General features: G+C 41.0%; 8 protein-coding genes, 2 long non-coding RNA genes, 3 other non-coding genes and 1 pseudogene across 14 annotated transcripts in view; 5 read left to right on the top strand and 9 right to left on the bottom strand.

Moving 5' to 3' along the window:
- Nucleotides 1-886, bottom strand: part of LOC121966260 (uncharacterized) — a 10,196-nt gene extending 9,310 nt beyond the window's left edge. For both annotated transcript variants that reach the window (XR_015776945.1, XR_015776947.1), the window contains exon 1: nucleotides 620-886. This is a non-coding gene — a long non-coding RNA (uncharacterized LOC121966260). The remainder of the gene's footprint in view (nucleotides 1-619) is intronic.
- Nucleotides 887-1,478: 592 nt separating this feature from the next.
- Nucleotides 1,479-1,550, top strand: trnap-agg (transfer RNA proline (anticodon AGG)). Its single transcript has one exon. It is a non-coding gene; the product is annotated as a tRNA-Pro (tRNA).
- Nucleotides 1,551-2,592: 1,042 nt separating this feature from the next.
- On the bottom strand, nucleotides 2,593-13,037 carry LOC148189115 (uncharacterized). Its single transcript, XR_015776944.1, has 2 exons — nucleotides 12,874-13,037; nucleotides 2,593-3,520 (listed from the first exon to the last, which is right to left on the bottom strand). It is a non-coding gene; the product is annotated as an uncharacterized LOC148189115 (long non-coding RNA).
- Nucleotides 3,157-3,455, bottom strand: LOC148189120 (signal recognition particle RNA). Its single transcript, XR_015777113.1, has one exon.
- Nucleotides 4,879-5,352, bottom strand: LOC148189119 (histone H4). Its single transcript, XM_088079429.1, has one exon. It carries the CDS (start codon nucleotides 5,242-5,244, stop codon nucleotides 4,933-4,935), a length of 312 nt encoding a protein of 103 aa, XP_087935555.1. The 5' UTR covers nucleotides 5,245-5,352; the 3' UTR covers nucleotides 4,879-4,932.
- Nucleotides 7,723-9,621, top strand: LOC148189118 (histone H1 pseudogene; annotated as a pseudogene).
- LOC148189117 (histone H2B 1/2-like) lies at nucleotides 9,820-10,449 on the bottom strand. The gene has a single exon (XM_088079727.1). It carries the CDS (start codon nucleotides 10,278-10,280, stop codon nucleotides 9,906-9,908), a length of 375 nt encoding a protein of 124 aa, XP_087935853.1. The 5' UTR covers nucleotides 10,281-10,449; the 3' UTR covers nucleotides 9,820-9,905.
- On the bottom strand, nucleotides 11,263-11,726 carry LOC121939829 (histone H3). Its single transcript, XM_042482768.2, has one exon. The coding sequence runs from the start codon at nucleotides 11,689-11,691 to the stop codon at nucleotides 11,281-11,283; it is 411 nt and encodes a 136-aa protein (XP_042338702.2). The 5' UTR covers nucleotides 11,692-11,726; the 3' UTR covers nucleotides 11,263-11,280.
- Nucleotides 12,006-12,672, top strand: LOC148189116 (histone H2A). The gene has a single exon (XM_088079725.1). It carries the CDS (start codon nucleotides 12,071-12,073, stop codon nucleotides 12,452-12,454), a length of 384 nt encoding a protein of 127 aa, XP_087935851.1. The 5' UTR covers nucleotides 12,006-12,070; the 3' UTR covers nucleotides 12,455-12,672.
- Nucleotides 13,038-13,421: 384 nt separating the features above from the next.
- trnap-ugg (transfer RNA proline (anticodon UGG)) lies at nucleotides 13,422-13,493 on the top strand. Its single transcript has one exon. It is a non-coding gene; the product is annotated as a tRNA-Pro (tRNA).
- Nucleotides 13,494-15,081: 1,588 nt separating this feature from the next.
- Nucleotides 15,082-15,485, bottom strand: LOC148189114 (histone H4). The gene has a single exon (XM_088079428.1). It carries the CDS (start codon nucleotides 15,443-15,445, stop codon nucleotides 15,134-15,136), a length of 312 nt encoding a protein of 103 aa, XP_087935554.1. The 5' UTR covers nucleotides 15,446-15,485; the 3' UTR covers nucleotides 15,082-15,133.
- A 4,511-nt stretch (nucleotides 15,486-19,996) lies between these two features.
- On the bottom strand, nucleotides 19,997-20,446 carry LOC148189113 (histone H2B 1/2-like). Its single transcript, XM_088079427.1, has one exon. It carries the CDS (start codon nucleotides 20,407-20,409, stop codon nucleotides 20,035-20,037), a length of 375 nt encoding a protein of 124 aa, XP_087935553.1. The 5' UTR covers nucleotides 20,410-20,446; the 3' UTR covers nucleotides 19,997-20,034.
- A 1,616-nt stretch (nucleotides 20,447-22,062) lies between these two features.
- Nucleotides 22,063-22,578, bottom strand: LOC148189112 (histone H2A-like). The gene has a single exon (XM_088079723.1). It carries the CDS (start codon nucleotides 22,498-22,500, stop codon nucleotides 22,117-22,119), a length of 384 nt encoding a protein of 127 aa, XP_087935849.1. The 5' UTR covers nucleotides 22,501-22,578; the 3' UTR covers nucleotides 22,063-22,116.
- A 77-nt stretch (nucleotides 22,579-22,655) lies between these two features.
- Nucleotides 22,656-23,328, top strand: LOC121964220 (histone H3). Its single transcript, XM_042514435.2, has one exon. The coding sequence runs from the start codon at nucleotides 22,869-22,871 to the stop codon at nucleotides 23,277-23,279; it is 411 nt and encodes a 136-aa protein (XP_042370369.2). The 5' UTR covers nucleotides 22,656-22,868; the 3' UTR covers nucleotides 23,280-23,328.
- Nucleotides 23,329-23,936: the final 608 nt, after the last annotated feature.

Below are 23,936 nucleotides of genomic sequence, written 5' to 3'. Positions count from 1 at the left end.
ACAAACAAACAAACAACAACAACACACATACAAACAATCTTTAGTTCACCTGGCTACACATGCATATGGCATCTATAAACACAAGGGCATCATGACAAAAAAACCCGGCAATTTAAAGGGATACAATTCTACAAATTAATTAATATTTGATATTTATGATTAGGACCGATGTCTTTATAAAAATAAATGAATAAACGTATTGAAGTAGAAAATGATATACAAGTATAATATTCTTTATAATCAGACAGTGCAGAGAGGTCTGAGTTAATATTTGACACACACAAAAAAAATGCTTAAAAATCAATGTTACTGTTTATAATTGACACATCCAGGACGTGGTAACATTAAAAAAAATCTACTTATTATGTAGTGTATCGAAAATAAGCCATTTATGTTTTTAGCAAGTTCAAATTCTGTGTTTTTCACCCAGTTACATACTTCATATCCACTTATCAACTCTAATAAAGTAATAAAGAACAGATGCATAATATTTTCCGCGGTCACTGTTGTTAAGGCTTTGAAAGCTGTTTATAAAATCATAAAACAACCTTATTGCGGCTTGAAACAGCCGCCAACAAACTTAAGATAAGCTCAGCTCGCTGTTCGTGCTTGTACTCACTGTTAGATGATCCAGGTGCTTCAGGTGTCCATTGGTTTGCAGGATGTGTTGTTGGGTGAAGCTTTAAATTATTTGTCTGACTTTCGCGTGAAAACTCAATGGAAATAAACAGTAAACAACATAAACAGACTTTTACTAAAACAAAGTTCAAATCAACGGGGCGATAAATGAATCTTTCAAACAATAAAACTAAGATTTAACCAAAAACGGCGGCTGAAGGCTGTATCCTCTTGGCGTCCTTTGCTCGATTGTTTTAGCACACCTGCCTTTGACGATCCTGAGACGCAGGACAGGTGATGCGTTCAAGAGACTCACAAAAGGGAGGAAATTATGAGAGCTTGTGGGAAATTGCTCCAACAAACCTTAAACTGCACTTATTACACTATTGTCGCGCGGTTAGTTTTGCTGAAGTGTTGCAGAGGAACCACGTGCTCCTGAATGTGATCAGAAAACCGAAGAGATGCTGTCAGACTTCAGGAGAACAGAGACTGCTGCTGATCCCATCATTAACTCTTTGCAGAGTTAAAGGAGAGACAGCGGTCAAATCACAGGACAGTTTTTGAGCTGAGGTGTGTATGTGTGAGGCTGCCTCACAGGCACCATGAAACACGCAGCAGCAGCAGGTGTTGATGTCAGATACTAAAATAAAGTCCCAGATGAGGCTCAGCTCTACAGGAGAATGATGTGAGGAGCTCAGAGGACAAGAGCTGAGTGAGATGTTACATGTTGTGCAGCAGAGGGCGCTGTTTGGGCAGAAGAATGAGTCTTCAAGCTGCCACATCACCAATGAAAAGTCAAACTGCAGAGCTGAAAATAACAGGGGAGGAAATTTTACACCACAGTCTTCGTGAGTATATATGGCTCGTTGGTCTAGGGGTATGATTCTCGCTTAGGGTGCGAGAGGTCCCGGGTTCAAATCCCGGACGAGCCCTGAATTTTATATAAGTAGAGATTTGAGGTCACAATAGCCACAACAATAACACATTATACACACAGACAGCCAACAGTCAGCTGCAGCTACAACATACAACTACTATCACAATCCATCTGCACAAACACCAAAGTTACAAGTTTCCTTCAATCAGTAGGGGATATATCACTGAACAAACCATATGGACATTACTTAAAATGATGAATATCAAGAAAATGCACAATTAATCTATTGAGAAAAGTCTGGTATTCATGTACAAAGTATACATTATTTTAGACCAAGAGTTCACATTTTATGCTCAAAGCACAGCAGCAGTTACTTTATGAACAGTATGAATTACATACTGTACATTTTGTATATATTCTCTATCTCTTCCTTTTGTAAATACAATTACATGTCTATGTCTGTCTTTTTTTCTATTTTTCTTATCCCTAACTTATTTCCCTCCCCTGTACTGTGAGCATTGCCAACTCGGAAAAAATTCCTTGTTCCTCATTTGTTGAATTTGGCCAATAAACGTGATTCTGATTCTGATTCTGATTCTGAATGAGGCCTGTTTAAATCTGCTAACATGACAACAGGATCAGTGAGGATTGAGGTTTCCCATGCTACATTTAATCTGCATAAGTAAAATATTTTGCCATTCTGTCAAGTATTTTAGCCTTCGCTGAGTTTTTATTTGAAGCTAAAACACAAAGTCTCACAGCAGAGATGTCACTGTGCACAATGAAGCATTCCATCCATATTATAAACATATAAACCATAAACATTTAGTGATCCTTAACACAGATATTTGACTTTTTTCAGTACGTGTGAAAAAGTCTACTGTTCAACTGCATGATGTTTGACTTTTCATTGGGCGAGACAAGACTTCATAATCAGTGAAAGAAAATGATTAAAGTTCTAATAATACCCTGGAGACTAACTGGTTAACAATAATTCAGTTACAAAATATATGTAATTGTAATCATATACAGTTACTTAGAAAAGATATGTAATCAAATTTCAGTTACTAATCAAAATGTTGGTGATTGCAAAGGAGTTCTCTCTCTCTCTCTCTCTCACTCACACACACACACACACACACACACACACACACACACACACACACACACACACACACACACACACACACACATACATCTTGATATTTATCAAATGTAATGAACTATATCAATTTGATGAAATAATTACTGTAGTTACAGAATTTATAACATTTTAAATGGGTAACTAGTATCTGTACATTTCAAAGGTAACACTTCAACACTGGATGTTACACACATACTCAAAAACAAAAAGACAACAAACACGGTGTTAAATATTTGCAGCCCTGATGTTCTGATGGTCATTTCTGGATGAATGGATCAGGTTCATTGAGTGACTGACAGAGAAAGCTGTTGTTGTCCTGCAGCTTGTCTGTGCTGCTGCACTGACTGCTGGGATTGATGCTCATCGCTCCTCTCCTCCAGGTGGAGGCGCTGCAGGACAAACAAACACGCGCTTTGTGACGGTTTTCATGGAAACAATAAAATGAAGCAGCAGTGATGAAGCTGCTGTAACACATTGTCGTGTGTTTATTTGTTTGTTGATCAGCAGACAGAGTGTGAAAAGACTGGGTCCCGCTGTGTTCCTCAGGCTGAACTGCAGCGTCTATTCTCAGGCGCGATCCCACTACTGAGCGGCACGGGGGCTTTGACCTGCTCCGTCTCCGACCTGGGCCGGTGCACCCCTCCTTAGACGACCTGGTGACCCCGGGCTCCCCCAGGAGCACCATATCGATACCGAACTTAGCGCGGACACCCGATCGGCACAGTCCGCTGCAGCCCAGAGCTCCTGAGCTCAAACGATCCGCCAGCCTCAGCCTCCCGGTAACTTGGATTACAGGCGCGCGCCACCGCACCCGGCTGGAAACCTCTGCATTCATAGAGCTTTTGGGCTTTTAAAACGTGACGTCATCAGGGAAACACGCTCTAGACCAAAACAAACAAACAAACAAACAAACAAACAAACAAACAAACAACCAAACAAAGAAAAAAAAAAGGTGCAGGGTTAAAGGTCGATTAGGATTTGTTCCGTTTTCCTAAAACCAGATTTCAGTAAAACACAAATACTGCACCAAAAGCTGGGAGCTCATATTAATAACTGAGTTAGTAATAATACTTCTACACGATTCAGTAGGTGCACGATCTGTGATTCAAATGTCAGTCACAGACAAACACAGAAAACAGCTTTTTAATAGAAACTGACCCATGCTGCAGACAACAACTCAGGCTAAGGTATCAAAGCTCTGCTTCCAGCTGTTAATGCTTGAATTTAAAGGTTTGAATGATGGATTTTACCACATTGTATTGTAACTACAGTTTCCTCCACTCTGGAAACAGTCTCATAGATCATAGCTAGATTAATATCACAAGTCTTAAAGAGTGCTCATAGTGTCACGTCGTGTTTGTAATTTGTGATCAACAGGGAGATGAATATGAGCCATGATTAGTTTGGATAAACAAATAAACAAAAAAAGCAACATAACTTACAGGGAGTATTTGAATGTAATTGAATTAATGCATTTTTAAGGGTTTTTCCATTATTTAGAAAATGTTTGGTTTGAAGATTTCATCATGATTTGTAGTTTGTAAAGGTGGTCTTCTTTGCGATAGCTAGCTAGTGGAGCTATATATATATATATATATATATATATATATATATATATATATATATATATATATATATATATATATATATATAAAACATGCACAATGTGGGACAGTTTTAATGTTTCATATCATTTTGCACTTCTGCTTCCAAGAATACAACACTAAATGACCCAGGAAGGAAATAGGCTAGTGTATTAAAGCTTGACATTAATTCCATGATGTCAAGTGTTTGTATGATACTTATCAGATTGGTTTGAGAGGTCAATTCTCCAAACTTTGGCTCTGTTTCAATGCACAAACTGAAAGGTGGAGATAGGCTTTGAAGAATTAAAAACAAATTCCCTGTTAAATATGTAATGTGTTCTACCATAAGTAAGGAATCAGTGAGATGTAAATTGTTTTTGTGCAGAAGCACCCTGGACAGCTCCCTCATCTTTAGCCTACTATCAAAATGATTATAACCATTATCAAATGGATAAATCTCCTAAATGATATTAAGGAGACAATGTCTCCACCACAAGCTGCTCTATTACACCATCATTGGTTATCCCTACATGCATTCTAGTTGATTCACATTTATGTACCCACCACAGAACAGCGTAATAACTCTGAAAGGCAATTTCGGGTTTAACATAAGTTAATTAATGATAGTTGTACAGGAAGTCGACTCTTTGTAAGTATTTGGGCGGCCCTTAAAAGGGCCTTTGATTTAATTTCTCCAGATATGGAGTTTAACCGCCGAAGCCGTACAGAGTGCGGCCCTGCCTCTTCAGAGCATACACCACATCCATGGCGGTCACGGTCTTCCTCTTGGCGTGCTCGGTGTAGGTGACGGCGTCACGGATGACGTTCTCCAGGAAAACCTTCAACACACCGCGGGTCTCCTCGTAGATCAGACCGGAGATACGCTTCACTCCGCCACGGCGAGCCAGACGGCGGATAGCGGGTTTGGTGATTCCCTGGATGTTATCACGGAGGACTTTGCGGTGACGCTTAGCGCCTCCTTTACCGAGTCCTTTACCGCCCTTTCCTCTTCCAGACATTTTCAGTAGTCAGAGTCTTTCTACTCAATATCTACTAACCCAGTTTTCCCGGCTACTTAAATCCTGTCTGAGGACGTGAAGGAAGGCAGAGGCGGGCTTGTTGATGATTAACTCTTTGGTGCCTGAGCGCCACCTGCTGAGCAGCAGCATGAATCAGGAACAGCAGGTCTCCGACCCACATGAGCTGATGCTTACAGGCAGAAAGTGTTAATAAAGTATAGCTGGGCCAACACTAACATCTTACTGAAATACTGAATAAAAATAACAATGTTAATAATAAAGATAACAATAAATAATGAATCAATGACAATAATGATGTGAAAATGTGATACATTTACAGAGATTGATGTGGCAGACATATTATATTATATTATATTATATTATATTATATTATATTATATTATATTATATTATATTATATTATATTATATTATATTATATTATATTATATTATATTATATTATATTATATTATATTATATTATATTATATTATATTATATTATATTATATTATATTATTCCATTCTGTCTATTGAAGGCTACTTACTGCCTGTTCCACTTGGCAATGACTGCAAATTCATGTTTAAACTTGATTTTGATTCATTTGAACTATATTTTCTTAAATTTGTGCATTTCACAGTTGCACTTTTGCTATTTTAACGTAAATGTTACTTTTATTGTCATCGTTGTTGTAATTCATCACATGCTGAATTAGATGTGCTCCTGTGAAAATGTTCAGAACTTTTGTCACAACCAGCTTTTTTTCCATTCTCACGCCAACACCGTGCAAAATGCGCACACATTTCATGAGGTGGTGGTGAGAACTGAGGAGGGAGTGTCTGAAGAAACGACTCTGGCAGGTGAAGGTGTGAAATCACACACACATGCATGAACTGCAGACAGGGGTCCTGCTGTTAGAGGTATCTCTCCTGTTCTGAGTGCCTGTTGAGATGCTAATGAGGCCAAGTACTGAAGAGGCACCAACTGTAGACTTTATAGGAGAAACAGAAAACACATGATGCCAACTATAAAGACACAGTTAATTGACATTTTCTCAACTGCCGCCCTGTTTTTATCAATAAAATTATATGTGGGTAAAATAAAAATGATTATTTGTAATATAATTCTGCATCCTGGTTGTTTATGTCCTAACAGTATTGAACCTGCTGTCTGTGGCTGACACAACATGAAACCAAAATCAGAGTGATGAGCAGATTTTTGTAAGTTGTGAGTAATTACTCATTACTTTTAAAGCATTGCATGGTCCAGCACCTGCATACATCTGCAAACTTTTATGCCCCTATATTACCTGCACGCAATCTCAGATTGTTCCACTAAAACTGACTAACAGCCCCTCAATCACGAATTACCACTAAAGGAGACTGTGCTTTTGTTGCCAGGGCCGTAAAACTTTGGAAGTCCCTGACAACTGAACTACACATCCCATATAACAAAACTCCTTCAGAGCGTTTCTTCCAGTACAGATATGTTTCAAAAATCAAACCAACACTTTCAGCATAAAACTTATGGTGCATACTTGAATCCTGTCCTGTTTAGATGTCTGCAATTCCCTCTTCACTCGTATCACTCAGTCCTCCACAGTTTGACTTCAAGTGATACAAACACGGCCAGGCTGTTAATCAAAACAACCCCAGTTCTTGCATCTCTTCAATATCCTTTTTTCCCCCCACAAAATGTATTTTAAATTTTACTCATCATTTACAAGGCTTTGCATGGCCTGACCCCTGCATATATATAGCAGAGATGTTGAGCTCCTATTCTACTGGTTGGCCACTTTGATCAGCACATCAAGATCTCCAAACTATTCCCTGTTATTATTTTAAAATTTAGAAGTTACAGAGCTTTTACAGTTGTTGTTCCCAAACTCTGGAGCAGCTTTTCCTCTGTAATCAAAACTCCTGAATCTGTGCCTTCCTTCAAGCAGCCCCTGGAAACTCATTTCTGTAGGTTGGAATTTTTATAAATTATGCCTGTATGCCACAAATAACTCTAGCCTATTGCCTTTATCTATTGGTGTATATATTTATTTACATAACCCAGATGTAAAGCTGGACTGCACATCACTGTCACTTTCTGAGCTTATCTGTCTATTATCTTCGAAATAATAACGTCATTATTATCACTATCACTATCAACAACAACAACAACAACAACAACAACAACAACAACAACAACAACAACAACAACAACAACAACAACAATGCCAGTTTATTTTATGTCTCTAGATTCTTGAAGGAAGTGGGGATCTAAATTTCAGTCTTAAGCAGAATACACAGAATAACTTTTCTTTGACACACAATGAAGTTTTCTAATATATCAGTGAAATAATGTCATAACACTCAAAGCAACTTATATCTCTCCAGACGGGTGACATGTATTATAGGTATGTTTGATCATTAAAAGTAGAACTTTTAACTATTTATATTAGGCATAACTTGTATGCTGCTAAATTACCTTGTTACTTGTCAAACTGTAATGCTGCTGTTGTCTTGTTGCTCCTATCTGCCTTTGAGGGTCTTTGTTTTCACTGTGCATGATGTGCTTTTTTAAAAATTATTATTAATGTTCTTAAACCTGTTTGTCAGTTTTAAGCTGCCAAACTTACACCTGGTCAGGGACTACACAAAAAACCCTCCTCCTGGATAATTCTGGCATGTTTACAGTAATGTTTATTACTATGAGCTGTCCATGAGAAATAAATACAAAAAATAAACAAATAAATAAAACAGAAGTATACCTCAGCAGAGGACATGTTTACAGTCACAGCAGCTTTGACAGAAGTCTGTCTGAGCTGCACCAGAAGCCTCAGCCATCATCAGTGTGTTTGCTGCGACCAGAAAAACTTCACTTTATTACAAAATCATCAACATCAGACGGTTGATTCTACACTCAGTCTCTGAACAAACATGTGGAGCAGCTGGAAAACGAATTTTACCAGAGCTGTGATGCTTTTTTGATCATTTTCGGAGAGAAATGAGTGTGAAAAGCCGCCGAGCAGAGCTGCTGACGGCGGTGAATCGGTGAGGTTTGGAGGCTCCACAGACAAAAAGCAGAGAGCCTCAGAGCTCTACATGACTTCAATATGAAGTGACACAAGTCCGCTATCTGCTCCTTCACCGTCAGCCTGAAGCATCTCTCACACTTTGACTTTTGCAGCTTTTATCAGTGCTCAGAAAACACAAGTGCTGCAGCTTTCACGCTGCACAGAGGAGCAGCGGGCCGCTTGAGTCTCCACGGTTCTCATGGTGTGTTTAAGTGCAGCCTCGTGCTCCGAGCTCTTCATCAGTCCAGTCTGACTCTCTGTTATCCTGACGAGGAACAGCACTACGGGACAACATGGCAGAAGAAGCTCCAGCTCCAGCCGCCGCCGCTCCGGCTAAAGCAGCCAAGAAGAAGGTCTCCAAACCGAGGAAGGCCGGTCCCAGCGTCAACGAGCTGCTCGTTAAAGCTGTGGCCGCATCCAAGGAGCGGGGCGGCGTGTCTTTGGCCGCCCTCAAGAAGGCTCTAGCTGCCGGAGGATACGATGTGGAAAAGAACAAGGTCCGCGTCAAGACCGCCATCAAGTCTCTGGTGGCGAAGGGCACTCTGGTGCAGACCAAGGGGACCGGGGCTTCCGGATCCTTCAAGATGAGCAAGAAGGCTGCTGCTCCTCCAAAAGCCAAGAAGCCCGTTAAGAAAGCCGCTGCTAAAGCCAAGAAGCCCGCAGCGGCCAAAAAGCCCAAAGCAGCTGCAGCTAAGAAGCCAGCAGCCGCTAAGAAATCTCCCAAGAAGGCCAAGAAACCCGCAGCGGCCAAGAAACCAGCCAAGAGCCCAAAGAAGGCCGCTAAGAGCCCCAAAAAGGCAGCAAAGAGCCCTAAGAAGGTGGCCAAAAAGCCCGCAGCCAAGAAAGCCCCCGCAAAGAAGGCCGCCAAGCCCAAAGCCAAGAAGGCAGCACCCAAGAAGAAGTGAGCGAACATCAGTCTCATCATTAGTCTACAAAAAGGCTCTTTTAAGAGCCACCCACAACAGCTTAAAGAGTGTGTTTCCTTTTTGATAGGACATCAGTACGTTTAATAACATCTGTAACGAATTATCACAAACAGGTGTGACAATAATATGTTCCGCAGCGCTGAACAACATTGAAACAATGTTGTTACATTGTTTCAAATACTGTGTAAACAAAGCAGTCTCATCAACATTAATTGGCCCGGGTAAAGTTTTCCTTTGTATAAAGGTCAACATACAACCCTGTTTAAATGCTGTGCAGTGAATATTAATCCTTATGAAAGCTAGCAACGACATGTTGCGGACACTGTAGGAACAATAAAAGAATCATTATTTCGTTTTTCTAGGCACCTTGTCACTATATTGTGCTAATAGAATAACAGACATACACAGTGGACATAAACATGGACAAGATCAGTGAAAGCAATTGAAAGAAGTGATACTTGTGTAATTTGATGAGTAAAGTTCTTTTCTATTCATGATGTTATCAAATTCAATTTATTAAAAAAAAAGTAGTTTTGGGACATTTGTATTTAATAATAATTCCTCCCTTTCTTTAGAATAATAATAACATACATATGATCATTGTGGAAATGTCTTCAGATGCAGTGGGTGGCTCTTAAAAGAGCCGTTGTGTTGTTGCGGTGAGAGCAGGTTTACTTGGAGCTGGTGTACTTAGTGACGGCCTTGGTCCCCTCAGACACAGCGTGCTTGGCCAGCTCACCGGGCAGCAGCAGGCGGACGGCGGTCTGGATCTCCCTGGAAGTGATGGTGGAGCGCTTGTTGTAGTGAGCCAGACGGGAGGCCTCACCGGCGATACGCTCGAAGATATCGCCCACAAACGAGTTCATGATGCCCATGGCCTTAGAGGAGATACCGGTGTCGGGGTGGACCTGCTTCAGTACCTTGTACACGTAGATAGCGTAGCTCTCCTTCCTGGTCTTTCTCTTCTTCTTGCCGGTCTTGCTGACCGACTTAGAGACGGCTTTTTTTGAGCCCTTCTTGGGTGCTTTCACGGTGGTCTCGGGCATGGTTATCGACTGGAATGATTTCCTAAATCGAATGCTGTCCGAGAAGCGACAGGTCGGTCTCTTTGTATCCACTGGATGCAAATATTACTGTGCTGTCACTCGCACAGGATTGGTTTCCTCCGAGGCACTGAGCATGCGCTCTACCAGTAACCAGTCCCAGTCCCCCCCCCCCAATCCACTATGTCAAGGATACGATGTAGTTATTTGGTTGTGTTGCACAAATCTTTAAGATAGAGAGTAAATAAGTGCGTGTTGGTGGCAGAAACAGGACAGGACCTTGGACAGCGACTTTGGCGCTGAGCGCTTTAAAAACAGATCGATGGTTGATTCTCTGTGTGTATCATGTTCTCACAGCAGCACTCATGTGTCATAGCTTCATCGCAGAGCTCAGATTTGTATGAATAAATGACCCTGTGATGCCATAAGATACATTTTAAAACTGTATCATTATCATATCAGGAGCTGAGTCAATCAAGAACAAAGAGTTCGTCTTCATTACAGTGTAAATGACATTGTTCAGTCTTATGTCCGAGTTCTTTTTGCAGCTGTTTATTGGCAGCAAGTAGTTGTTTTCTAAATGTTAGTTGTGTTTTGATCATTCTAGATGTTTGCTCTATTTTGTTAGAGTTTGGCGTTTTCTTGTAAAACTTGGCACCTTGGGTGGCATGTGTCATGAATCAAAAACACGTCTCACCAGTTGTTATCGCCTATTTTCAATTCGTTGTCTGTTATCACTAAGTCGTGTCCGTTCATGAGGAAATTAAATAGATCGTGCATTTATAACAAAGTAACAGGACCCTGGACAGCGACTTTTTAAATAGGTTCGCGCTGAATGTGACACATGGTTGTTCTAAATGTAGGCTGTTGGAAAAGAGAAACTTTGATTTTACTTGTTGATTTGCTATTTATGATAAAGTGTAAATGTTTAAGAACTGAACTCTTGAGGGGAGGTGAGGTGGCTCTTAAAAGAGCCGTTGTGGTTTTTGGAGCAGCAGGTAATTTAAGCTCTCTCTCCACGGATACGACGGGCCAGCTGGATGTCTTTGGGCATGATGGTGACTCTCTTGGCGTGGATGGCGCACAGATTGGTGTCCTCGAAGAGGCCGACCAGGTAAGCCTCGCTGGCCTCCTGCAGAGCCATGACAGCGGAGCTCTGGAAGCGCAGGTCGGTCTTGAAATCCTGAGCGATTTCACGGACCAGGCGCTGGAAGGGCAGCTTACGGATCAGCAGCTCGGTGGATTTCTGGTAACGACGGATCTCACGGAGAGCCACGGTACCGGGCCTGTAACGGTGAGGCTTCTTGACGCCGCCGGTGGCCGGGGCGCTCTTACGAGCAGCCTTGGTGGCCAGCTGCTTCCTGGGAGCTTTGCCTCCGGTGGATTTACGAGCGGTCTGCTTAGTTCTTGCCATGACTTGTTATTTCTCTGCTAACAGTAGAAATGTGCAGCTGAAAGAGGAGACACGCTGCTCTTAAACTGTGGGACCGGCTGTCAGACGGTGACGCTGCTTCACTCCTCCGCCTCCTGATTGGTGAGCGGCCCCTCCTGGAGCTCAGCACCGCCTCGAGGAGCGACCCACCGCCCCAATCTCCGCTGCTTATTGGCCAAAAAATACTTTCGAAAAGTCCGCCAAAACGCACTGTGGACCCCCGCTTCTCTGCTTAAACCTCTTTTCTGGTTGGTCAGGCAGAAACCGTCCTGCGCTCTGTGAGTATATAGAGGAGGGTTTCATGATTTCATTTCATTTTCAATCACATTTTCTCTGAGTTTGAACTCTAGAAATCATCAGAATGAGTGGTCGCGGAAAAACCGGTGGCAAAGCCAGAGCTAAGGCAAAGACCCGCTCCTCTCGTGCTGGGCTTCAATTCCCAGTCGGTCGTGTCCACAGACTGCTGCGCAAAGGAAACTATGCGGAGCGCGTCGGTGCCGGTGCCCCCGTCTACCTGGCGGCTGTGCTGGAGTACCTGACCGCTGAGATCCTGGAGTTGGCCGGAAACGCTGCCCGCGACAACAAGAAGACCCGTATCATCCCCCGTCACCTGCAGCTGGCTGTCCGCAACGACGAGGAGCTCAACAAGCTGCTGGGAGGAGTGACCATCGCTCAGGGCGGCGTGCTGCCCAACATCCAGGCTGTTCTGCTGCCCAAGAAGACCGAGAAGGCCGCCAAGAAGTAAACCGAGACACTCGATCACTGCTGCAAATTGGCCCCCAAAAAGGCTCTTTTAAGAGCCAAACAATCATTTCAAAGAGCTATCTTTCTTTCTCGTTTGTTTCCCTATTACACCGATGAAAATTATTCGTGTTCGTAACATATCACTAGAAGGCCTTCATGTTTTGTCAGTTGGAGCAAAGGCCACCAAACAAGAGAGAGGAAAAAAAAAAAACAACAGTTTTTGAAAAATAAACACCGTCTATTAACAAATTGAACATTGCATTTCTCATTGTGACATGTTATTGATATTCACGGGTCAACTGTCTTAAATTTCCTATATTTTAAATCTTTCCATCTCTCCGCCCCTTATGCATGCTTTTAAATGCCAACCTTATTCCTGCTTCTAAATAGGCTCAGCTCGCTGTGTGTGCTTGTACTCACCGTCAGATGATCCACGGCGCTTCAGGTGTCCACTGATTTGCAGGATGAATCTGAACTGATTGTCGCGTCAAAACAAACACAAAAAACCTCCGAACAAATCTTTCTTCCGTATAGATTTTGCGTCCACGTAAACAAATTTCAAATCGATGTTCAAATGAACAAATTCATCGAACAATGAAACTAGAATTTGACCAAACACACGGCTGCTGAAGGCTTTATCCTCTCTGATTGAGCACACCTGCCTTTAATGAGAGGACCCTGCAGGTGATGCGTTCAAGTCACTCAGAAAATTTGCAAAAGCTTGCTGAAAATGTGTCCAACAAATCAATAATGATTAACAAACATAATGTTGCTGACACATCTCCACTTGTTACACATTTGATGATCAGTCTTTGTAGCTTTTCTGTAAAATGCTGTGCAGCAGAGGCGCTGTTTGGACAGAGAAGAATGAGACTCCGAGCTGCCAAATCACCAATGAAGAGTTCAGCTGCAGAGCTGAAACATCAGCAGACAAAAGTTTAAACCACTTTTTTTCCTGTCATTTACATGGCTCGTTGGTCTAGGGGTATGATTCTCGCTTTGGGTGCGAGAGGTCCCGGGTTCAAATCCCGGACGAGCCCTGGCTTTTCAAAAATATCAGATGTCATCAAAACGAGAATATTTAACACATTGTACACAGTGTCATAAAACAATGGACTGCATCTGTGACATTCAACTACTGCCAAAGTTCATCTGCATAAGCACCAAACTAAAAGTCATTACAGTTTCCTTTGTTGAATGAAGATTATATAATTGGGCAAATCATTTGGACAATATATAAAACAAGCAGATTTTAGAAAATGCAACAATTAAAAAGAAGAAAATTCTGGTATTCATGTACAAGGTGTACAGGATTTTAGTTGGAGATATGCCACGTCCATCTTATGCACCTGGCATAGTAACTTTATTATGAGGCCTGTTAAAACATAACAGGATCAGTGAGGATCTAACAGAAAGTGACAAGAGTTCCCACCAAATCAAATCAAAAAACAAAACAAACAAAACAAAACAAAACAAAGCAAAACAAAACAAAACAAAACAAAACAAAACAAAACAAAACAAAACAAAACAAAACAAAACAAAACAAAACAAAACAAAACAAAACAAAACAAAACAAAACAGCTCAAAAAGGCATATATTGCATATTGCATTATATCAAGAAATGATGATCAGATATATTAATACAAATTAATTTCATTGATTCATGTTTATTGGCTTAGGTTTCTTCCTGTGGGTCTCAGCTGATTCCTTTTATTGCGCCACAGAACAGATGAGCAGCTCAACGATAACCACAGCCTATTACTTAAACAAGAGAGCAGGACTTTTAAAGAGATAGCAATTTCGGCACCGAAGAACGAACTGTTTCGAAACGTCTAGTTACTTCCGGTTTCGGCACGGAGTGATAGATAGATAGATAGATAGATAGATAGATAGATAGATAGATAGATAGATAGATAGATAGATTGATTGATAATTTTGATTGTCTTAATGCATATGGCAATGGATTATGGCAGGATTGTGTATTTGAGTTCAATCAATGAATTTCCAATTCAGTTCCTACAATAAGTCTAAAATACACTGTGGAACTACATTGCTACATTTAGACTGATAAAGTTTAAAAAAGAAAAAAAAAAGCTCCATTCAAACTGACATTATTGGTCACAGGGCCATCAAAGCATAACAACATGTACTGTATTATTTCTGGGTCATTCATTTCACCAATATATTGCACTCAACTAACTGTAGCATAAGACATCTGCATATTTGCATGACAACTACATGTATTTAGGCAGCTTTGAACAGTAAGGGTTAGGGTTAAGGTTAGGGTTAGTAAGTAACAATTGTAATGCCAGCCTCTGCCAGTGGATGCCAATGTTGAGCAGATGCAGTGAAGTTTTAAGTTTGCCATCTTTACCTTTAACCACGTACTTTGAACAATGCTGCTACTTACTGTATATAGGACAGCTCTCTCTGTGTGTGTGTGTGTGTGTGTGTGTGTGTGTGTGTGTGTGTGTGAGTGAGATTATTTCTAATAGGCATTTCCCTACGATGTTACCTGTCCTACTGCTCAGCAAGCAAAGTTACAGTATGCCCACACTGGAGAACAAATTAACTAATTGTGATACCTAGTAATTGATGATGAGGAAATCGCCTCTTTATGAATATATGGGTGGCCCTTAAAAGGGCCTTTGATTTAATTTCTCCGCAGATATGAAGGAGTTTAACCGCCGAAGCCGTACAGAGTGCGGCCCTGCCTCTTCAGAGCATACACCACATCCATGGCGGTCACGGTCTTCCTCTTGGCGTGCTCGGTGTAGGTGACGGCGTCACGGATGACGTTCTCCAGGAAAACCTTCAACACACCGCGGGTCTCCTCGTAGATCAGACCGGAGATACGCTTCACTCCGCCACGGCGAGCCAGACGGCGGATAGCGGGTTTGGTGATTCCCTGGATGTTATCACGGAGGACTTTGCGGTGACGCTTAGCGCCTCCTTTACCGAGTCCTTTACCGCCCTTTCCTCTTCCAGACATTTTCAGTAGTCAGAGTCTTTCTACTCAATATCTACTAACCCAGTTTTCCAGGCTATTTAAATTCTGTCTGAGGACGTGAAAGAAGACATTGGCGGGCTTGTTGATGATTAACTCTTTGGTGCCTGAGCGCCACCTGCTGAGCAGCAGCATGAATCAGGGACAGCAGGTCTCCGACCCACATGAGCTGATGCTTACAGGCAGAAAGTGGAAAGTTTTAATAAAGAACAAGTTGGCTGGCTCAACATTGTACTGAAATACAGAATCAAAGACGATAACGATGTGAAAATATGATAAATCTACAGAGATAGCTGTAGCAGGATATTCTGTCTGTTGTAGGCTATTTTTGCTGCCTACTCCACCCAGTAATGACTGGAAAATTCATTTTAAACTAGATTTTAAATAATAATAATAATAATAATAATAATAATAATAATAATTTTATATATATATATATATATATATATATATATATATATATATATATATATATATATATGTGTGTGTGTGTGTGTGTGTGTGTGTGTGTGTGTGTGTGTGTGTGTGTGTGTGTGTATATATATATATATATATATTTTTTTTTATCTTTGCGCCTCCTGTTTGCACTTTAACTTTTTTTTTTTTGTCACAACCAGCTCCTTTTCACACTTACCCGAGACATGTAAATTGCTTGAATACTGACTGTAAATACACATTTCACATGAGGTGATGAAACTGAGGAGGGAGTGTCTGAAGCAGTGACTGGCAGGTGAAGGTGTGAAATCAAACACATGCATGAACTGCAGACAGGGTCCTGCTGTTAGAGGTATCTGTCCTATTCTGCTGACTGTTAAAATGCTAATGAGGTCAAGTACTGAAGAGACAGTAGCTGCAGACTTTTGAGGAGAAACAGAAATCACATATAACTAACTGTAAAGACACAGTTATTTGACATTTTGATGGTATCAGAGGTTTGTGTTGCTGTCGCTGTCTGAGGTGCTGAACTGACAGAGCTGCTGTCCAGAGATACAAAGTGAATAATTAGGGTGCATTGTGTTGTTATGAAATATGAAACAATGAGAAATATGTCAAATATAAATCTTTGACCAGTTTGTAGACGAGATGAGTCTCTGAGTTCTGGTCACCAGTGATTGAGAAGGAGGTCAGATCCTTACATAACAGTACAATTACAACAGTATGAACTTTTTCTGAATTCAAAAGTTTACTTGGAAATACAGAAGTATTATCAATCAAATAAACTGGTCCGAAGGGTCGTGAGATAATTAATGGCAGAAGACAGAAAAATAACAACAAATGACTGATAGACAGAAAGTTTAAGTTAAATCATTAGAGATGTTTAGAGGAGAAATGGCTCGAGTTGACAAAGGGCTCTGACTACGCACTGCTTGTTTTTGTAGTGAGTCACAATCCAAAAAGGTTAAACTCTCAATCATCGAGCTTCTCACGATTTACATGTCATCTTCATCCACAAAGTATCTACTGCTGTCATATGTATAAAAATATATAAAGTAGCAATTTACACAAATACTCACATAAAATACAAGAACCTCAAAAATCTGAGAGATAGTAGTCTAAAGTACTTCAGTGATGTCATACATACGTGTCTGTTATTTGGATCAAACTGGTTTATTTTAACAACCAGAAAATTAGTTTTAGCTCTGTAGAATCTGAACTGATGTGTTACACCGTTTAAAACTATAGTGAAACATCCAAGATTGTATCTTCAAGACATTTCCTAAATAGTAATAACATTAAAGGGATGGTTATTACAGATTCAGCGGAAAGGAAGTCAAACCAAAGGATTGTTCATTAAAGATTACTATTTAAGTACAATTATCTTAAGCCAAAATAGATCAAGCAAGGATGAAGACACACCAGCAATAATATAGGAATAAATGTTACCTAAAGGTGCCTATACAAATCCTTAAGGTTTAGGGGATAATTCTTCTAAATATTTTTCCTGAGCAACAAAATAAATCTCCAAAATGTTGTTACATATTGTTACAATATATACATATATACAATATATGTGTACAATACACACACACACACACACACACACACACACACACACACACACACACACACACACACACACACACACACACACACACACACACACACACACACACACACATCTCCTAGTTGAGTAACTGCGTCAACTTTTCTGGCTTGAAACACTAAAAGCAAAGATATTTAATATGTCTACTATTCCCTAGGTTTATGCAACATTTCATTATAAACATGATTTCAATTAGCAAAGTAAGGAAGACAAATGCTGCAAATGCTGAAGCAAAATCATATGATACAGGTCTATTTTTTTCATACTTCATTTCAACAATCTGAATTGTGACAGGATGTGTAATTTTAGTTTACAGCTTTTTTTGTTTTTACATACTGCAATCCTTAAATTAACTGTCTGAGTCATGTAATGTTTGACCATGTCTTCTTTTATCTCAATTTTAAGTAGATAAGTAGTAATGGAATCATTTATTCAATCATTTATTATGACATGAATCTATTGCTGGGCGTTATTTTTGGTCCCAACAAGAACATATCAGCTGTCTCTAGTACGAAATAACATTACTTGACCCGCGACGACATGAACAAAACATCCCCATCTGGATTCGAACAGCTGATCGATAATGAAGAGGACACAACCTCTTATCAGACGCGCGTTACCGTTAGCTAATGAATAACATTGCCAGCCAGGTGCCTACAACCCTCAGTACTAGTGTGATAACCTCATGAGTAAACGTTTCATCTGATACAACTTCAATGCATCTGAAATGTGAGCGTGTTTAAGTATATTGTGGCCATACATATACATATACATATACATATACATATACATATACATATACATATACATATAGCCTAATATTTAATAAAAACCCTGGCAACCTTATCTATGTCCCCGACTTTACCACATTCGTGCGTACTATTATCCTCATTGCATAACAATTAAAATTGACAGTCATCACTGATGTTTGATGAATACTGCAGAATATGGTTGGGATGAAATGCATACACGTCTGTAGCCATTAATGTAAAACACGATCGGTGATAGTTAATCTGTGTTAATCCGGGCAGGTCACTCGTTACCCACAGCGAGCTTCACATGACATGCCTACATGTCTGTGTGTATGTGTAAACTTACAAGCAGTATGAAATCACAAAGAGCTCTCAGATCCACTCCACATCAGGTAAATAATGATACATGAATAAGGACAGGTACATTTTGTAAACAATTTGCTTACGTTTGCAGTATTGTAAACAGGCATCAGCACGGTTACTATTTTATCAACCCAAAAACCGTTTTCATCGCGATTTAACGTAAATATACATGAAATATTTAATAAATCCCACAAAGTTTAGAATCAGTTGGTGATATAATGTAACTGTGCGTGAGGCTGTGTTTGCAATTCCGACCTCAGGACGCTCATACCATGAAGAAATCCCAAAGTAGGTGTCAATCGCTGCTCAAAACACTGCGCACATCAAATCTTTTGCAAAAGGTTGTGTCATTAATGTTATATTTTCCAACATTACTAATCTGATGTACAGATGTGAGAGGTGAATGCGTAGTCTATACGGGCCTACCTAGAGGTGAAACATACTGCAGGTAGAGTAGTTTTTACCCTGCTGGATCTCAGTGTGTCAGCTGTGGCAATTTGTGATCCACTCAGGTTAACATCTGTCCGCCGTATATTGTAATTTATAGCCTATTGAAGGCTTCAGACGTGTATGTATTTCATCCCATTTACTTTCTACAGTTTTCATTGATAATTCATTAATTAATTTAATGATATTTTCGCACTAAAAACAGCTGATATGTTCTTGTTAGAACCAAAAATAATGCCCGACAATAGATTCATGCCATAATGTTTCAGCAGACACCGTCAAATGAATGAGACAGTGAGGCGAAACTTTCGAAATGTTTATTTTCTGGTTTGTCGGCCTGTTCCCAGAAGACACGCTTACAAACACATCTGACTCTATCGGCAATTAAACTGACCACCATTCAGTCTGTAACACCGGCAAAAAAATACGAAACTCCGGGTCACGCAGATCAGACAAAATAAAATCAACCTCTGCCCGTGGCCCGTATTTCAACTTTTCTTTATTTGATCCTGAGTCACAAACGGGATATTGAAAAATAAACTAATTATCATGTTTTTATTTTAAGAAGGAATAAACGGTTAACGAACAGCTTTTTAATTTTTTTTTATTTTATTTTCTCGTTTCTGAACTCTCAAATGAATATTAATTGAGCACGGATTCGTTCTATAAACGGTATTATGTTGTTATTGTTACGTTATGATGTTTATTATGACATAACAGTTTAGCCTAATTTATTTATTTTTAAACCTTCCTTACTTTATTGTGAAATTTTGACATCTCTAAATGCATTAGTTTCACCATATTTAATACTGCATAGACAATTGGTTTCCTTGTTTAATTTTGGACGTTAGGGGCGTCATTATTTGCAATCCCCTTTTCTGAACTGAAATCGAACAATGGAAAACTCATCTTCAGATGCAGTGGGTGGCTCTTAAAAGAGCCTTTGTGTTGTTGCTGTGTAAACTGGTTTACTTGGAGCTGGTGTACTTGGTGACGGCCTTGGTCCCCTCAGACACGGCGTGCTTGGCCAGCTCACCGGGCAGCAGCAGGCGGACGGCGGTCTGGATCTCCCTGGAAGTGATGGTGGAGCGCTTGTTGTAGTGAGCCAGACGGGAGGCCTCACCGGCGATACGCTCGAAGATATCGCCCACAAACGAGTTCATGATGCCCATGGCCTTGGAGGAGATACCGGTGTCGGGGTGGACCTGCTTCAGTACCTTGTACACGTAGATAGCGTAGCTCTCCTTCCTGGTCTTTCTCTTCTTTTTGCCGGTCTTGCTGACCGACTTGGAGACGGCTTTCTTTGAGCCCTTCTTGGGCGCTTTCACGGTAGTCTCAGGCATGATCAGTAATTCTCCGAGTTTCCAAATTGGATAGTCACTGAGGTCACAGACTGGTCTCTTTCTATCCACTGCATGCAAATGTTACTGTGCTCTCGCTCGCACAGGATTGGTTTCCATCTGAGAGGCACTGAGCATGCGCTGCACTAGTAACCGTCCCTCTGAGCAGAGTAGATTTATCCTCATCATTAGAATACAAAGAAGTCAGTTGGTACTTTAGCACACCTTAATGTCAGCTGAGACAAGTTAAAAACAAATAAGTGTTTGTTGATGGCAGAAACAGAACAGGACCTTGGACAGCGACTTTGGTGCTGAGCGCTTTAAAAACAGATTTTGGGTTGATACTCTGTGTGGATGTCCCACAGAAAAAGCTTGTTCTCATAGCAGCATAATTCATGCATCATAGCTTCAACACAGAATTCTGTTATGTTGTGTTGTCAGTAATTTGACCATTTAAGTAAATTCCAAATACAATCATCAAGTGAAGTGGATTTACATAGACAATTTGGAAGTAATGCATTAAGATTAGTTTATCTATTTTGTTTTGTCTGAATCTGAGTTTTGAGTTTAAGGGGCCGTGTTGGGTTTTTTTTTTTTTTATGTATGTGTGTGTGCGTGCATGCTTGTATGTATGTATATGTTTTTGATTTATATTTTGTTGTGTCTTACCTCCTGGAGTATTTTATCTGGAGTTGGTTCATGCTTACTTGATGTTATTGTACTGTGATGTCTGATGCTGGCTGGATGCTGAGATATTTACTGTATTTTAGTTAATGTGGATGAATAATCCAGTGCGGGATGGGTCATACAAATAACCAGACACATATTAAAATATTCATTCATTCAGTAGGCTGGCTCAGAAAAGCAAGTGTTGCTGTGAAAAGCCTGTTTATTAGTCTTGAGAAAATGATTTCTATGTGTGTACTCGTTTTTCTGTTGTGTTGTCAGTAATTTGACCGTTTAAGTAAATTCCATATAAAATCATCAAGTGAGCAAACAGTGAAGCAGGAGAAGTAATATGGAGTGTCACAGTTCTTTAGGCTGTAGGAGAGGAGACCACAACAACAGAAAAACACAAAAACCCACACAACTGCAGGTTAAATTAATTTATGTTTGTTATATTTGAAATTTTGGACCTCTAAACCATAAGTAATCTAATTTTCCCCTCACACTCACTTGTTATAAGCAGTTGGTCAGCATATAGATCAGATCTTATTTTACCGATATAACTCATGAGTTCAGTGAGTAATTATGTTGAAGTTCAGAATTTTAATAAACTTTCTCTAAACTGTTATTCTTCGCATTGTGTTGTCAATTTCCATGGAGGCGGGGGTGTCACGTTATAGTCCAGCCATTCCCCCCCCTCACATTCAGTTAATAAATAAAAACGTGCAAATCAGAGCTGTAATGGAGAATCAGTTGATGGTCCGAATATAAACTGTTTTAGTAAATTATTGGTCATGGCATTTTGGCAATAAACCAGCTTATTACTACTGCTGATTACCACACCAACTGACCACAGTAGAGCTCGCTTGCTCGCTCTGTCATGTTGGCCTGTCTGTTTTTGTAAACTGGTGACTTCTGAATCTGAAATGACTTTTTCAGAAATCCGTACAGGTGTAAGAAACATTGCGCCTTATGAAGTGACTGTTTGGCTCTTAAAAGAGCCTTTTGGGGGGCCAATTTGCAGCAGTGATCGAGTATCTCGGTTTACTTCTTGGGGGCCTTCTCGGTCTTCTTGGGCAGCAGAACAGCCTGGATGTTGGGCAGCACGCCGCCCTGAGCGATGGTCACTCCTCCCAGCAGCTTGTTGAGCTCCTCGTCGTTGCGGACAGCCAGCTGCAGGTGACGGGGGATGATACGGGTCTTCTTGTTGTCGCGGGCAGCGTTTCCGGCCAACTCCAGGATCTCAGCGGTCAGGTACTCCAGCACAGCCGCCAGGTAGACGGGGGCGCCGGCACCGACGCGCTCCGCATAGTTTCCTTTGCGCAGCAGTCTGTGGACACGACCGACTGGGAACTGGAGCCCAGCACGGGAGGAGCGGGTCTTTGCCTTAGCTCTGGCTTTGCCACCGGTTTTTCCGCGACCACTCATTCTGGTGATTTCTAGAGTTGAGACTCAGAGAAAATGTGGTTCAGCGGTTGGGACCCTCCTCTATATACCCACAGAGCGCGGGACGGTTCCTGTCAGACCAACCAGAAAAGAGGCTGAAGCAGAGAAGCAGGGGTCCACAGTGCGTTTTGGCGGACTTTTTGAAAGTATTTTTCGGCCAATAAGCAGCGGAGATTGGGGCGGTGGGTCGCTCCTCGAGGCGGTGCTGAGCTCCAGGAGGGGCCGCTCACCAATCAGGAGGCGGAGGACTGAAGCAGCGTCACCGTCTGACAGCCGGTCCCACAGTTTAAGAGCAGCGTGTCTCCGCTTTCAGCTGCACATTTCTACTGTTAGCAGAGAAAGAAGAAATCATGGCAAGAACAAAGCAGACCGCTCGTAAATCCACCGGAGGCAAAGCTCCCAGGAAGCAGCTGGCCACCAAGGCTGCTCGTAAGAGCGCCCCGGCCACCGGCGGAGTGAAGAAGCCTCACCGTTACAGGCCCGGTACCGTGGCTCTCCGTGAGATCCGTCGCTACCAGAAATCCACCGAGCTGCTGATCCGCAAGCTGCCCTTCCAGCGCCTGGTCCGTGAAATCGCTCAGGATTTCAAGACCGACCTGCGTTTCCAGAGCTCCGCTGTCATGGCTCTGCAGGAGGCCAGCGAGGCTTACCTGGTCGGCCTCTTCGAGGACACCAACCTGTGCGCCATCCACGCCAAGAGAGTCACCATCATGCCCAAAGACATCCAGCTGGCCCGTCGCATCCGCGGAGAGAGAGCTTAAATTATCTGCTGCTCCACAAACCACAACGGCTCTTTTAAGAGCCACCTAACTTCACTAAGAGCTCAGTCCTGTAATGAGACGGTGTTTTATCATTAGTCTACAACAATTAATTGATCTCAGCAAGAACTAAGCGCTTAAGTTATAAACAGTCGCTGTCCAAGGTTCTTGTTTTCTTGACACAAAACCTAACATAATTATAAATGGTATTGCATAGGCTACAAGTAACATTACAACAAAAGGAGACACCATATCCAAAGTTATAACATAAAATATAATTGAACATATAACGCACACTTAGAGAAGGTGTCTCTAGTCACATTTCTAGTATTTGTAAATGATGGTGCTTAGTCACATCCAAAGTTTTCCTCCTCTTGAGTTTTCTGGTACATGTTTAATGATCATGTCACAGTCTACAATAGTTTGTTGTGTATTAAAGGCACATCTTGTTCTCTAGTTTGAAGATACTGACTACCACTTAAAACAACTCTTTGTTTCAAAGCATCTTCAATTCCAACAGTCCATACATAAGTTATAGTATCAAATTGTGAATCTTTTTTGATCTCCTGTGTTCTCTAATCTATTTATTAAATCTTAAATCTATTAAAAAGTGCTCTTGCACCATCAACACTTCAACGCTTTTCAATGCTTTTCATTTTG

The sequence above is a fragment of the Plectropomus leopardus genome, chromosome 7, assembly GCF_026936395.1.
Source record: "Plectropomus leopardus strain MGB_pleo_1.0 chromosome 7, ASM2693639v1, whole genome shotgun sequence".
NCBI lineage: Eukaryota > Metazoa > Chordata > Actinopteri > Perciformes > Serranidae > Plectropomus > Plectropomus leopardus.
Note: the sequence above shows the minus strand (reverse complement) of the source record. Positions and strands in the feature narration are given on the sequence as shown.

What these genes read in the sequence shown, in the direction of transcription:
- LOC148189119 (XM_088079429.1), bottom strand. Translation starts at nt 5,244, where the DNA reads ATGTCTGGAAGAGGAAAGGGCGGTAAAGGACTCGGTAAAGGAGGCGCT.
- LOC148189117 (XM_088079727.1), bottom strand. Translation starts at nt 10,280, where the DNA reads ATGCCCGAGACCACCGTGAAAGCACCCAAGAAGGGCTCAAAAAAAGCC.
- LOC121939829 (XM_042482768.2), bottom strand. Translation starts at nt 11,691, where the DNA reads ATGGCAAGAACTAAGCAGACCGCTCGTAAATCCACCGGAGGCAAAGCT.
- LOC148189116 (XM_088079725.1), top strand. Translation starts at nt 12,071, where the DNA reads ATGAGTGGTCGCGGAAAAACCGGTGGCAAAGCCAGAGCTAAGGCAAAG.
- LOC148189114 (XM_088079428.1), bottom strand. Translation starts at nt 15,445, where the DNA reads ATGTCTGGAAGAGGAAAGGGCGGTAAAGGACTCGGTAAAGGAGGCGCT.
- LOC148189113 (XM_088079427.1), bottom strand. Translation starts at nt 20,409, where the DNA reads ATGCCTGAGACTACCGTGAAAGCGCCCAAGAAGGGCTCAAAGAAAGCC.
- LOC148189112 (XM_088079723.1), bottom strand. Translation starts at nt 22,500, where the DNA reads ATGAGTGGTCGCGGAAAAACCGGTGGCAAAGCCAGAGCTAAGGCAAAG.
- LOC121964220 (XM_042514435.2), top strand. Translation starts at nt 22,869, where the DNA reads ATGGCAAGAACAAAGCAGACCGCTCGTAAATCCACCGGAGGCAAAGCT.